The sequence below is a fragment of the Eulemur rufifrons genome, chromosome 1 (genome assembly GCF_041146395.1).
Source record: "Eulemur rufifrons isolate Redbay chromosome 1, OSU_ERuf_1, whole genome shotgun sequence".
Lineage (NCBI taxonomy): Eukaryota > Metazoa > Chordata > Mammalia > Primates > Lemuridae > Eulemur > Eulemur rufifrons.
In genome coordinates, this window is record NC_090983.1 from 71,933,674 (window position 1) to 71,946,656 (window position 12,983).

General features: G+C 41.9%; 1 protein-coding gene across 1 annotated transcript; it reads left to right on the forward strand.

Annotated features, from left to right (window-relative positions):
- The first annotated feature begins 293 nt into the window (after positions 1-293).
- RBM43 (RNA binding motif protein 43) lies at positions 294-9,424 on the forward strand. Its single transcript, XM_069474486.1, has 4 exons — positions 294-614; positions 3,964-4,174; positions 7,507-7,595; positions 8,452-9,424. Exons 1-4 carry the CDS (start codon positions 294-296, stop codon positions 9,202-9,204), a joined length of 1,374 nt encoding a protein of 457 aa, XP_069330587.1. The 3' UTR covers positions 9,205-9,424.
- Positions 9,425-12,983: the final 3,559 nt, after the last annotated feature.

The window sequence follows — 12,983 nt, forward strand, 5'->3', positions numbered from 1 at the left end:
AATCATTGACTCATCACTCAGAGAATTCCCCAATTCCTGCTGGGGAATCCTTCCGGCCTCTCTCCAGCGTGCTTTCAAAAGTTGCAAAAGTACCGAGGGCGTCTGGGCCGGTGCTGGCAGCAGCCCTCTCCAGGGCGAGCTCCCGAAGGGCCGCCCTTTTGTCGAATAGTCTCCAAGGGAGCGGGAACAAAAAACCGAAACCAAAACCTGCCTGCTCTGCCCCCTCCCCACCGCCCGCGCTCCGCTGGCTTGGGGCTTCCTGCCGGCCGCCGAGGGCGCGTTTCTTCTCCGCCATGGCAAGTTGTTTTTGCTTTGGGTTTTGCGGTGCAGGTCCGTGCGGGTACCGTCGCCACGTGCCCCCAGAAGCGCGCGGAGCCTGGCGGAAAGGGCCAGGGTGCGGGGCCGAGCGGGGCGGGGCGGGGCGGCGCGCGGAGGGGCCCGGGGCTGCCTGGCCGCACCTGCCCCTGCGGCGGTGGCGCGCGCCCCAAGTCACATCTGGCCGGGCGGGCGCCGCCCAGCTCCTGCCGCGCAGGCCACCGGCTGCCTCCTCCCGCACCCACTGCCCAGGCGCCGGGGACACCGCCGTTTCGTCGAGGAGTCGCTTAGCTGCCCATGTTAGGGCTTAACCGTTGTCCTCCCACTCTTGGGGGAACAAAAATGGACAGATGACCCAGAAATGGAGGCCAGAGCTTCCTTCTGAAAAGGGCTAGTGAGAACGAATTCGAGCCTAGGGCGTAAGTTAGGGAGGCACGCTGATGTCTTCTGCCTTAGTGTGAATTCTTCTCTTCTGTGGTCTTAGTTCTTTCTCCCGAGACACAAAGGGCTCTGTGTTTTCACCATCTGTGCTGGCTGGGAAGAAGAGCTAGCAAATTCAAGATTTAGCCTTCTGTGTTTAGTGTTCCTCCCCTTCCCCCCCATCAAGCGCTTTGAAAGGCTTGGCAGGGCCTTTAATTCCTGGTCTGAAATGCTGGCGTCCCGGAAATGTAGAAGCAGTTGTGAGATGCAAATGCGTTTTTGTTTACCTGATGGCAGTAAAGCCATCCTCATTGAAAATAACTGATTTTCAGAAAAGAAATATAAACAAATGCAGTGGATTAATCTTCTAATTACTTTTTCCTAGTGCCTGCCTTACACAAATAAAGTTTTTCTTAATACCTTTTCGCTTTCTGATACGACGGCCAAGTCTCTTATAACACAACATTGATGGAGGGAAAAGTGCTGTCGCCTTAACATCTCTTGACTAAACTGCTGCTCTTGTTCCAAAATCCTTGAAAGGACCGTCTTTCTCTAGGACATTTCCTTTTCTTTTTAATCATGGATACTAGAGAGTGATAATTGTTCATAACTGACCTCAGTAAAATTATATATGTTAGCTATACTTTCTCCAACCCATGAAGGAAAGTTAAGGAAGAATACTGGCAGGTCATTAAAATACTAATTTATTAGAAGATTCATCACAATTAGTTCTTACAAAACAAGACTACAGCTTTTATGTTTTTTTCTCCTAAAAATACTGGCTGGGAGAGAAGTTCTTTTGATTTTAAAGATAAATTACATTTAGACACTTGAATAAAGAAGCATGGTATTTGTACTGATGAGGGCATAGAGGTGGAGGGAGATTTTTCTGAATTTAAATTGATTGAAAGTTTGTCTTTGACATTGTTGAGGTGCAGAAAATGATTTCCCAAGAGAAATATAACCAAATGCAGTGAATGAATCTAATAATTTCTTCCCAGTGCCTTACTTACAAAAATAGTTTTTCTTTATACTCTTTGCTTTCTGATGTGATGCTATGCCTTTATTCTTACACTGACAAGGTTGAGTGTTTCCATTTTATTCTGTAAACATATTTAAGTCTTCAGTATTTTGAAGACTTAGCTGGTTTAGTCTAAAAGTTAAAAACCAATAATAGTGTTTCTGTTCTTATGTAACCAGTAAACATTGTTCCTAACAGGGCCTAGTTATTAGTGATAGTATGCTGTGATTCCTTTTTCTCTTATTGGTCTAATGTTATGTGTATTTTTCTTTTTCTACTCAGGAAAATGTTCCCAGCAGCTGGGTCAAATGGATTTTCTTTTCTTTTGCATTCCTTAATTTACTCAAAATCATGCCACACTTTGGTTTGCTTATGATCTTTAAGCTGGGGCCCCTTCGAATGCCAGAAAGGGGGGAGAACTTGCTCTGGGGGGTGTGTGCTAGCAGGTCAGGTTCTCCCTAGAGTGTTCCTGAACGTTGAGGCTTTTTTTGTTTTTAAAGTAAAATAATCCTCAAATTTTTTTCCTTGTGGTTTTGGCCTAGCTGCCATCATTGCAGTGTGTTGTGTGTGCTCAAGTTTGTGCGCATAAACATCGGGAATGTGGGGAGACAACTGGAGCAGTTATTTTACCAATAGCCTTTCAATAAACCCTTGCTTTTGATCCCTTTTTTCCTTTCTGAGGTTCTACTTTGCAGGTTGTCTCCTTTTCACTGCAACCTCTTTTCTGTATTCTGAATTACTTCCTTCCCTCTGTCTTACCCTTCCGTATACTTCTAAGTATTTTCATTCTTCCAGAAATTTGTTGAAATCTATGCTGATTGCTCCCCTTAACGGTGTTTATTCTTTCTTTTTTAATTCTTTTACTCTCATTTTAAGGGGCTCTTGGGATAGACAGGACCTTGTGTGTGTACTTAGACGGTCTTCTTAACCTGAGAGATCAGAAGTTTGCCTTTCTCCAGTGGAGTCCCACTCTGAGTACAGAGGCCTCTGGACTGAGAGCCCAAACTCCGTTTTGGTCTATTAACCATTACTCCAGCCATGAGACATCCTATCCTTCCTTGGGTATTTTATGTTTGAGCTCTGGTATAATCAGGCTGGACTAACTGCACAAAAATTGGGGGAAGCTTATAGGTCCACTTCCCTAAATGGGCTTCATGGACAAATTTAGGATAATATAAGAAGTTCAAAGAGAGTGAGTCCAAGGAAGCTTCTATTTGCAGTTGGTACTCTGTACCCAGCATGGTGGTGGCAGGGTCTGCATAGGACGTACTCGCTGTAGTTGAACTTCATCTCAGATATGTGCTGGAAGACAGGATTTACTACACCACTGTCCCCATGTTACTGCTGGGGTTTTTTTTTTTTTGGCTTTTTTTATGGTGACTTTTCCCTCTTCTGACAATAAAGAAGGGGATCTGCTTCTTACTGGCTTATGTACTTTGGACTGTACAATCAAGAAAACGTACCACCATCTCCAAACTACCATGTTTTGTGGTTAGTTTGACTTTTTTTAAATTTTAGAATTTATATCTCTTGGCCGGGCGCGGTGGCTCACGCCTGTAATCCTAGCACTCTGGGAGGCCGAGGCGGGTGGATTGCTCAAGGTCAGGAGTTTGATACCAGCCTGAGCGAGACCCCGTCTCTACTAAAAATAGAAAGACATTATATGGACAACTAAAAATCTATATAGAAAAAAAATTAGCCGGGCATAGTGGCGCATGCCTGTAGTCCCAGCTACTCGGGAGGCTGAGGCAATAGGATCGCTTAAGCCGAGGAGTCTGAGGTTGCTGTGAGCTAAGCTGACGCCACGGCACTCACTCTAGCCTGGGCAACAAAGTGAGACTGTGTCTCAACAAAAAAAAAAAAAAAAAAAAAAAAAAAAAAGAATTTATATTTCTTGATCTATTTCTGTAACTTCTGCCATTATTTGTAGGCCTTCCTAAAATCAGACAAATGTTAATCAATATTTTCTACTTACTAAAAAAAGGGGTCCACTTTTTATATTTAACTTTCAAATTCATAGAGTTTATGGGTATATGGTGTGAGGCAGGAATCTATCTCTTCCTTCCACACACATCTCTTTTTAAAAGTATCCAGCCAGTTGTACTAGTGCCTTTATTGAGTAAGATAGTCTCCCACTGGAGTGTGATGTTGTCTTTATTAAGTAGAGTCTTAAATTTTTAAAGAGCATTCTACTGTTTCTCTTACAGGCATCAGTTTTGAATCTCAAGGAATCTAAAGCTTCTGAAAGAACGATTGTTGTTGGTGGTCTTCCGGTTGACTTTTTAAGTGCTCGATTAGTGGTCGTATTAGTGAAGAGTTACTTCGAAGATATTAAGAATGAAGGTGGAGAAGTTGAAGATGTGATATATCCAACAAGAACCAGGGGAATTGCATATGTAATATTCAAAGAAAAAAAAGGTATTTCTAAATCAAATTTTTGTAATCTTAGAAATACTTCTTCAATGAAGTTAAAAATTGCGTTTCATTAAAATGATTCATGGGGTTGATGAATTGTAGCTTTTTAAAAAAATTATTTTATTCTGAATATGAAAGTGGCATAGTAATGCATTTGCAAGAATAGATGTGAAAATCGCTTATGATAACATTGCTAGTGACTGGCAGATTCTTGAAAACTGTTTTTTCTTTATTTTGAATCAAGAATGATTTTTATATGCAATGTTCTTTTACTTTTTTTTTTTTTTGAGACAGAGTCTTGCTCTGTTGCCCGGCTAGAGTGCATGGCATCAGCCTTGCTCACAGCAATCTCAAACTCCTGGGTTTAAGCAATCCTTCTGCCTCAGCCTCCCAAGTAGCTGGGACTACAAGCATGCGCCACCATGCCCGGCTAATTTTTTCTCTCTCTCTATATTTTTAGCTGTCCATGTAATTTCTTTCTATTTTTAGTAGAGACGGGGTCTTGCTCTTGCTTAGGCTGGTCTGGAACTCCTGACCTCAAGTGGTCTGCTCAAACAATCCGCCCGCCTCGGCTCCCCAGAGTGCTAGGATTACAGGCGTGAGCCACCACACCCGGCCCAATGTTCTTTTAAATTTCGACTAATCCCTGGAATTGCAGTAGTCTTCATTATATTAAAACCTGGAAGTCCATTAGTTGCTCTTCAAGACCATGAACAGACTGGCTATTTGGTCCCTTTTCACTTTGGCTATTTTTAAGAATAGGCGCTATTGTTTTGGATTACTATCTGAGAGTTACATAGATTCACTCTTGGATATAGGAGATAAGAAACAGTTAATTCATAACTTTTATATTAACCAATATAGTAAAAAACAAAGCACACACACACACACACACACACACACACAAAAGCTAAGTTGCCTTTCCTTGAATGAACCCTGCCTGAATAAAACAATGAAAGAAAAATAAAAATAAAATTAACGGTATGTAGTCTAATTTGTAAATGAATGAATATTGAAATAATACCGACTGTGGATATATTTTAAGGCTTTATGTAGTTTTAATTGTTCTGTTTGTTCTGTGGTTATGTCTAAGACTATAGTATATAATTCTCTTCAAAGTATATCAAGTATTGTGAATGCTTTGGTTCAGATGTGTCAAATTAACAGTAAAACAACAAATATACCACTCAACAAATATACCACTTTTATCTTGGGATAAAAGTGATACATTTTATTGTAGAAAACTTGTAAAATACAGAAACAGAGAAGAAAACCATGACAAAAATTATATATAATCTCATAAACAAGATAACTACTTTGGGAATTTTCAGGTGGCTTCAACTATATACTTCTGCTTCTCCTTGTTCAAACCAACAAATGGATATTCTGATATAGTATCTGCTTTATTACTGATAAAGTTGAATTGAGAAATATAGCTTAGATCTGAGATCAGATGGAGCCATTCTGTTCCCTCCCCCGATCCCTGACATGGATGGGGAAGTTGGGGTCTGCATACCCCTCCAGCCATGAAGGCAGTAGCGTTCTTTACAGCTTAGTGGCTGGCAGGATAAATTGCCAGAGAAAGACGAGTCTCCATACCAGCCTCTTGGAGGTGAAAGTACTAGGGGTAGGAGCAGAGGAAGAAACGTTGGATTTTCAGTGCCTTTAGCTGTCATCTTTAGTTAAGTCATTCCCTCCCAATGGGGATGTTCAGGTAAGGATGGCGGGAAGGGCTTTTTATTATTTCTCTAAGGGTATGGTAGTGTTGTTGGAAGTTAATTTTAAAAAAAATTTTTTTTATAGAGACAGGGCCTTGCTATGTTGCCCAGGTTGATCTCGAACTCCTGACCTCCAGTGATCCTCCTACCTCAGCCTCCCAGAGTGCTGGAATGAAGGGCATGAGCCACCACGCCTGGCCTGGATGTTGATATTTATATATTGAATTGGTAACTCAGAGAAAGAGAGGGCTCACTCATCCATCTGCAAATATTTCTTGCGGACCGATGATTTAGCAGGCAACATTCTAGAGTCTGAGATTACAGGAATGAATGAAATAGGCAAAATCTTTTCTTTCATGAAACATGCATCTGTGGGAGTGGACAGATACTAAACAGAGGAATATATGTTATGTTGGGTACTTTATTTACATGTAACATTTATATATGTTTATATATTAATATATAAATGCTATGAAGAAATGTGAAGAAGAGTAAAGGGTGAGCATGAGATGGGGAATGCTGTTTCGATAGGGTGGGAAGGGTAATGCTCTGTTTAGAAGACATTCAAGCAGAGACCTAAATGAAGTGAGGGAATGATCCATGCAGGTAAGTGGGAAGAACATTCTAGGCCAAAGGAAGGACTGGTACTTCTGGGAGAGGGGAGCATGCTGGGTGTTTGGAAGAACAGCAGGGAGGCCTGTTTGAGCAGGGGCGAGGGGTAGGAGGTGTGGCTAGATGGGGAGCTGGGGCCAGTCTAGGCTCAGTAACTTCTGGGTTATGACAACGTGCCTGGGATTTTATTCTGGGTGAGATGGAGGATTTTGAACAGGGGATTGACCGAGGGGACTGATGAGTGTCTAGCAACTGTGCGTGACAGGGTGGCAGCAGGGAAGGGGATGGGAACTGGGAGCTATTTGGAACTTGCTGGTGATTAGAGATCATTTTCAGAGGTGGAGAAGACTGGGAATAGAGTACACTGGGGAGGGGGATGGTTATCAAGAGTTGAGCTTTGGTCAGTGAGACGCTTGTTAGGATAAGGAAGTAGAGATTTCTACAGGCAGAAGGGAGAAGGGTCGAGGCTGAGGGTAGAATTTTGAAAGCGATACATATAGAGATGGTGTTTAAAGCCATGGAAATTGTTGCGATCACCCAGAGGGTGGGTTTAAGTTAGCAAAGAAGTATGAGGCCCAAGGTCTGGGGCTTCTCAACATCTAGGGAACAAGAATTGGAGGATACGGAAGGAGACTGTGTGTGCCAGCCATCGAGTTAGGAGGAAAACCAGGAGAGTGTGGTTATGTGCAAGAAGGTGAAGTCTCCTGTGACCATGATTAGCAGAGTGGGGGATGTACTTTTAGGTTTTTGTTTTCTACTCATGTATATACCCCTTGTGTTTTTAAAAATGTGTTTAGGATCCTTTGTACACATAAAATGAACTTTAATATGTTAAAGTGCAAGGAAAAAGCTTTGAATGTTGAATTTAGAGAAAAAAATGTAGAAAAACATCTTAGACAGTATGAGTATCTAATATTTAGTAGTATATCTCTATTATTATTCACATTAAAATAATTATGAGTGTATCATGCCACAAACACTTCTGATGCCAACGTTTCCATTAAGTTGCAGAGAATGTCATCAGACAAAAGAAATACCAGCTACCAGGGCAGGTTGGAGGTGTTCGTTTCCAAGTCTCTCGCTTTGATGTCAAGGTAAGTTGTGATGCTGAAGTTCTGGGTCCCATGTCCGTTTCCAAGTCTTTCCTATGTAGGGAGACACAGAGCGCTCTCACCCCATGACTTCTAGGAAAGGAAATGCAAACTCTCTAACCCGAATCAGTGTTAAAAGCCCAATCTATCTCTTGCAATTTTGATCACTGCTTTATCTGTTTCTGTCTTTCTGTGTGTCCCACTTAATGCTTTCCAAGTGAGAATAAGCTTTTATACTGTTGTGAATGATGTCAGGTACCAACCTGAAGACTTATTTTGGGGAAAAAAAATTTAGAATGAACATTAGAAAGGAGCATCGAAGAGACAGGAAAGGTGGAAATACAAGGAAAAAGTTAAAATTCAAAGCACTGGCTGACTAATTTTATTGTGGAAGAAACTCAGGGTTGTGTGCAGCCGTCTGATGAACTTCAGACTGAGGGTGGGGACAACTCCGGGGGAACCCCTATCCATAGAGCGGAGCCAGAACTGTTTATATTAATGGATTCTGAGTAAGACTTTGTTTCAAAAAAGCACTCTGCCTCTAAAAATTATTTGACTGCTTCTGTTTTGGGGTATGTGGTGAGAGGCTGTGAATCCCCAAATGAACAACATGGGATCCCTTTGATGGGCAGCTCTGGTGCACAAAGCCGGGAAGCCTGGGTTAGGCAATTGGGGTCTGGTTTAGGGAATTGGGGCCTGGTTTAGGGCAACTGCTGTGGAGACAAGAAAGTGGCAGAAAAGAACATATTTGTTCTGATGCTCGTTGAAGTAAAAAAAAAAAAAAAAGAAGAAAAGAACATATTTGTGTAGTCTGTTCCATTAGGCAGTGAGGTTTTAATTTTTCTCTTTTTAATTTTAGGTCTTCAGCTCTGTAAATGCCACCCTTGATCTTTCTGTTTTTCGGAGTCAAGTTATTCTAGAGAGTCTGGTAACGGACTTGAGAAAGAAAATCCCAACGTTAAGCTTCGGTCCTTTGAAACACAATGGAAGAATCTCCGTGGAAGGATCATTTCTGGATATCAAGAAGCTCAAAGAGTCTTTGCTATTGAAAGCAAGGTTTCTTTTAGATAAAACCAGGAATTTTACCAGTGAGGGGAGAAAATGGAATAGACAAAGCCCCCAGAGGAATCTACAGAAAAGTCCCAAGTCTTTGGAGTCACTCAGGACCTTAGTACCTGAGACAGCTAGAAGCAGAGAAATGCTTGTGCTCGACACAGACGTTTTTCTTTACCTGAAACACAAGTGTGAATTTTATGAAAGCACACTGAACAAATTCCATATTCGAACGCAGGAGAGAGAGGAGGGCGGAATCACCACAGTTTTTCTAAAACCACTTTGTGGTCAGCCTAACGAGACAAAATTTGTAAAAGAGCTCATTGAGAAACGGTCATGTGCTCTTCACTTAAAGCTTAGAAAAGAGACATTTATTTTGGAAGGAAAGGAAAATAGAGAGAGAAGAAAAATTAAGCAGGCATGTGAACAGTTAGGTTCGAGGTACCCTGAGGTTCTGATTAACTTCCACAGGACACATGTTGACATTATAGGATCTTCTTCTGACACTTACCTATTTAAAAACGAGATCATGAAATTAATAGGGCAAAAAGTTAGTTAATAAAATCTCAGCAATAGTGATGATAATGGCTGCTTTCCCTTACTGAGCAGGGACCATGCTGTATACGAGACTAGCTTTACACACCTTATCTCATTTAATCCTTATGACGATCCTTCATCATGCTAGGGGAAGAAAGTAGGATTTGGAGCTGTTGAACACTTACCTGAAGTTATCCACCTGAGGAGAAATGAGGCTGGGGCTTCACCCAGTCTATCTGATTACAAAGATAATATCTAAGGAATAAAATTTTGAAAAAAACTTACCAAACTTTGAAGGAATCTTACTTTCTCTGCAACTCCAAATTATTAGAAAAAGAATTAGCCCTAACATATGACAAGTTTGGGTGATTGTTATTATGGCATTGGCAATTTCTTAACATTTACAAAGTTTGCATTTACTCCATATAGAATTAGAGTACTAGCAAAAATCACTTGGGAAACTACTTAGATAAAAGGTATTTCTGATTCCAGTACATTCCATTGCTACAAGGCTGCTGGACATGAGGGACATTCTTACTGCCACTGTTGTTGAAACCATAAGGGGGTTTCGGTCTAGGTCCAGTTACTTGTTGCACAAAGATGCAATTATTCAGACACTAGGAATTGCTAAGGAAGAAAGGAATTTTTTAATCCAACAGATGTCTTGTTGGGAGAATGGGAGAACCTGCCTCAAATCTGTCTCTCCAACTAATGGAGAGCATGGGCTTTTCAAGGAGGGGCCACGTGCCGTGGGACAGGTTGTGGTGGAACTAACAAAGGGGCTACATGCATTGGGGGAAGGTTATGGGCAATGGTGACTCTTGGTGTCAGGAAGTCTGCCCTGGGGCCTTCAGAATCTCAGCTCCTTTGTCTTGCAGAAAATCCACCATTTCTGGGAAACAACTCAAAACATCAAGTAATTAAGGGAGAGGATTATAAAAATCATATAGGGGTCATTGAAATTTGCTCATAGAGCCAATGCCACTACTTATAAGTGCTTACATAAAATATTGATTCTCTTGTTATAATTATGAAAGTGGATCGTAGGAATTGGGTCATTCTTGTCACACCCAACTAAAACAGTGTAAAAGAAGCCAGGGGCAAAAAGTACCCTGGGACATGTAACATTGCTCCAAGAATATAATTCTCTGTGAGCTTCGCTACTGAAACTGCTTGCTGTAACCTGCAACCAGTTTTATCTTTAGCTGCTGAGATAACTTGCTGCAACTCTAGGACTAATTTACCCACTGCCATGGTCTATCATTCAGAGCTTGGCAGCTCCCCAAAGCTTTCCTGATACCAATGAACTTTCCCTGAAGACCACACATAACATTCTTCTTTTTTTCTTTTTATTTTGAGACAGAGTCTCACTCTGTTGCCCTGAAGAGTACTGCGGCGTCAGCCTAGCTCACAGCAGCCTCAGAGTTCTGGGCTCAAGTGATCCTCCTGCCTCAGCCTCCCAAGTAGCTGGGACTACAGGTGTGTGCCACCCTGTCTGGCTAATTTTTTCTATTTTTTTTTTTTTTTTTTAGTAGAGACAGAGTTTTGCTCTTGCTCAGGCTGGTCTCTAGCTCCTGACCTCAAGCGATAGTCCCCCCCACAACCCCTCTAGGATTACAGGTGTGAGCCACCACGCCCGGCCTCTGAGCAACTTTTGTGCTTTAAATTTATTATAGGGCTTTGTACTTAGTAAGCATCTAATAAATGTATCTTCATTGGTCCAGGAATTTTCTTTTTGAGCTATATAGTCTTCTCCTTTGTCAATGTCATAGTACTAATATTAATTTCTTACTCCCACATTAGAATGTCTCTGTATTTCTTACTTGTACTATTTCCTCCTATGGAGGAAATTCTCTCTGGCAAGACTAACTCAAGGAGCAAGATATCCTTCTCTTTTGTATTTTTGTCAGGCAGGTAGGCCAGTAATTGCTCCTAGCAGAAAGGCACAAGGCAGGTTCCCAGAAAGTGCCTGAAATGGTTCTCTCCATTTGCATATCTTTTGACTAGGTTTCACCAGTGAGACAAAAATCCCTTGTGACTTATTAATAATTTAATAGTTATGAGGATTCACTGGGTCTGCCTGCTCTGGTACCTGGTTTTGTCAGCTATAGGAGATGATTGAGCGATTCTTTAGGTCTATAAGCAGTCTACCCATTAATGCTTGATGTATTACAACTGTAATTAGCAGAAAATATGGTATAGCATAGGTAAGTGTGTTAAGACTGTCCTGCAGTTTGCATATTTCCAATAATGCTCACAAAAGCAATAGGGGTAGTGTTACTGAAAGCTCAGCACTTGTCCCCGAGGCCACATCAGGAAAATGAGGACAAGTGGATTGAGGAGAAGGAAAAGGAAATTTGTTAATTTGCTGGCAAATGAGGAAAATGGCAGATTCCCTTCTTGGAGTACCAATTTTCCCAATCATAAGCAGAAATACAGAGCTTTTAAAGGGAGGGTCCTTAGCTTCAGGGTGCTGTTGTTCAACTACAGCTGGTGGTTCTGATCTGTCCCATCACTGGGGAAGACAATCCCTCGACCCCTGCCCCAACCTCCCACCTCTGCAGAACAGTTCTGCTGAGCCCTCTCCTGTGGTACAAAGAACAATGGACACACCCCTGCCCCTCCTGACCACTGGCCTGAAACAGAGATGCAGGTTTCAATCCCCCAAAAGGGAGGAGGTTTTAAAGAGACAGAAAACATTTTTACCCCCCTTTTTTTTTTCAGGCCGTTTTTCCATCTGTTACAGTAGAATATACCTCTTTTTAACTTTCTATGAAATTCAATATTGGAGGAAGTCCATCTAATGACTATTTTACTGATTCAGATATTAAGAGTATTTAAGTATATGGACTTTTGGGGGTGGGTGGGAAGAAGGATATGGAATATTAAATAATGTGTTTCTGAAAGTTCTTATGTTGGAGAAGTCTGTTTAAAATGAATAAGTGATTTCATGAGGGGAATAAAAAGGTGAAATGTAAGCTTAAGGTTTTGAGACTGGAGTCCACAGGAGCGGGGTGGCGCAGCTGAAAGTTAAAGTACCTTCCCAGGTTTCGGCACCAAATGTAAGGTTTTTGGATAGGCCGGCGCCAGAGAGAGAAAGACGAGCAGAGTTGAAAGGGGTAAGCAACGAGGCTTTATTGGGGTGCTCCCAGGTGAGGTTCACAGGTCCTGAGAGAGAGAGAGAGAGAGAGAGAGAGAGATACACCCGGGAAGTCGCATCGCCCAGAAGTCTGAGTGGGTTTATATATGTTTTTAGGGCTGAGGGTGGGGATTTCATTGTCAGGAAGATTTATGGTGGGGAGAACAAGGAATTTTCCGTTGCAGTTTTAGGGCAGGTATTGAGAAATAGGAGGGGCTGGTGGTATGTGTGGACTCCAGGAACCGAGACTCTTACCAGGGTAACCATCCAGGTGTGGTCGTCCTTTAACTTAGCTGGGCCTCGCAGGCATTGTCGTTGGTGGGTCTCGTGGGCTTCTTCTTTTTCCATTAGGGAGGGGAGGGGTGCCCGCCACCAGCCTTACAGTAAGAAGAGTAGTATTTTTGAGGAATGTGCCTGAAAGTTGGGAAGAACAACTTGTTTCTGATGAAGATAGGTGTTTATGGGTTAACTGTCTGAAGTTTATTAGACATGACAACCAAAAGACAGCTTACCCGCCTTCCTTCTCTCCTACAAGCTGCCTCTTAGAGTGAAAATCCCATGATTTCCTTCTCTCATTCTGTAAGTTGCCAAGCGTGTTGGATTCTGCCTCCATACCAGTCCTTATATTTGTTTCTTCTTTTCTTTTCTCTACGACACTACTC

Excerpts from the sequence above, each read along its gene's own strand:
- RBM43 (XM_069474486.1), top strand. The coding sequence starts at position 294 with ATGGCAAGTTGTTTTTGCTTTGGGTTTTGCGGTGCAGGTCCGTGCGGG. Across the intron at positions 4,175-7,506 it reads AATATTCAAAGAAAAAAAAG|TTGCAGAGAATGTCATCAGA; the intron begins GTATTTCTAAAT and ends GTTTCCATTAAG. Across the intron at positions 7,596-8,451 it reads TCTCTCGCTTTGATGTCAAG|GTCTTCAGCTCTGTAAATGC; the intron begins GTAAGTTGTGAT and ends TTTTAATTTTAG.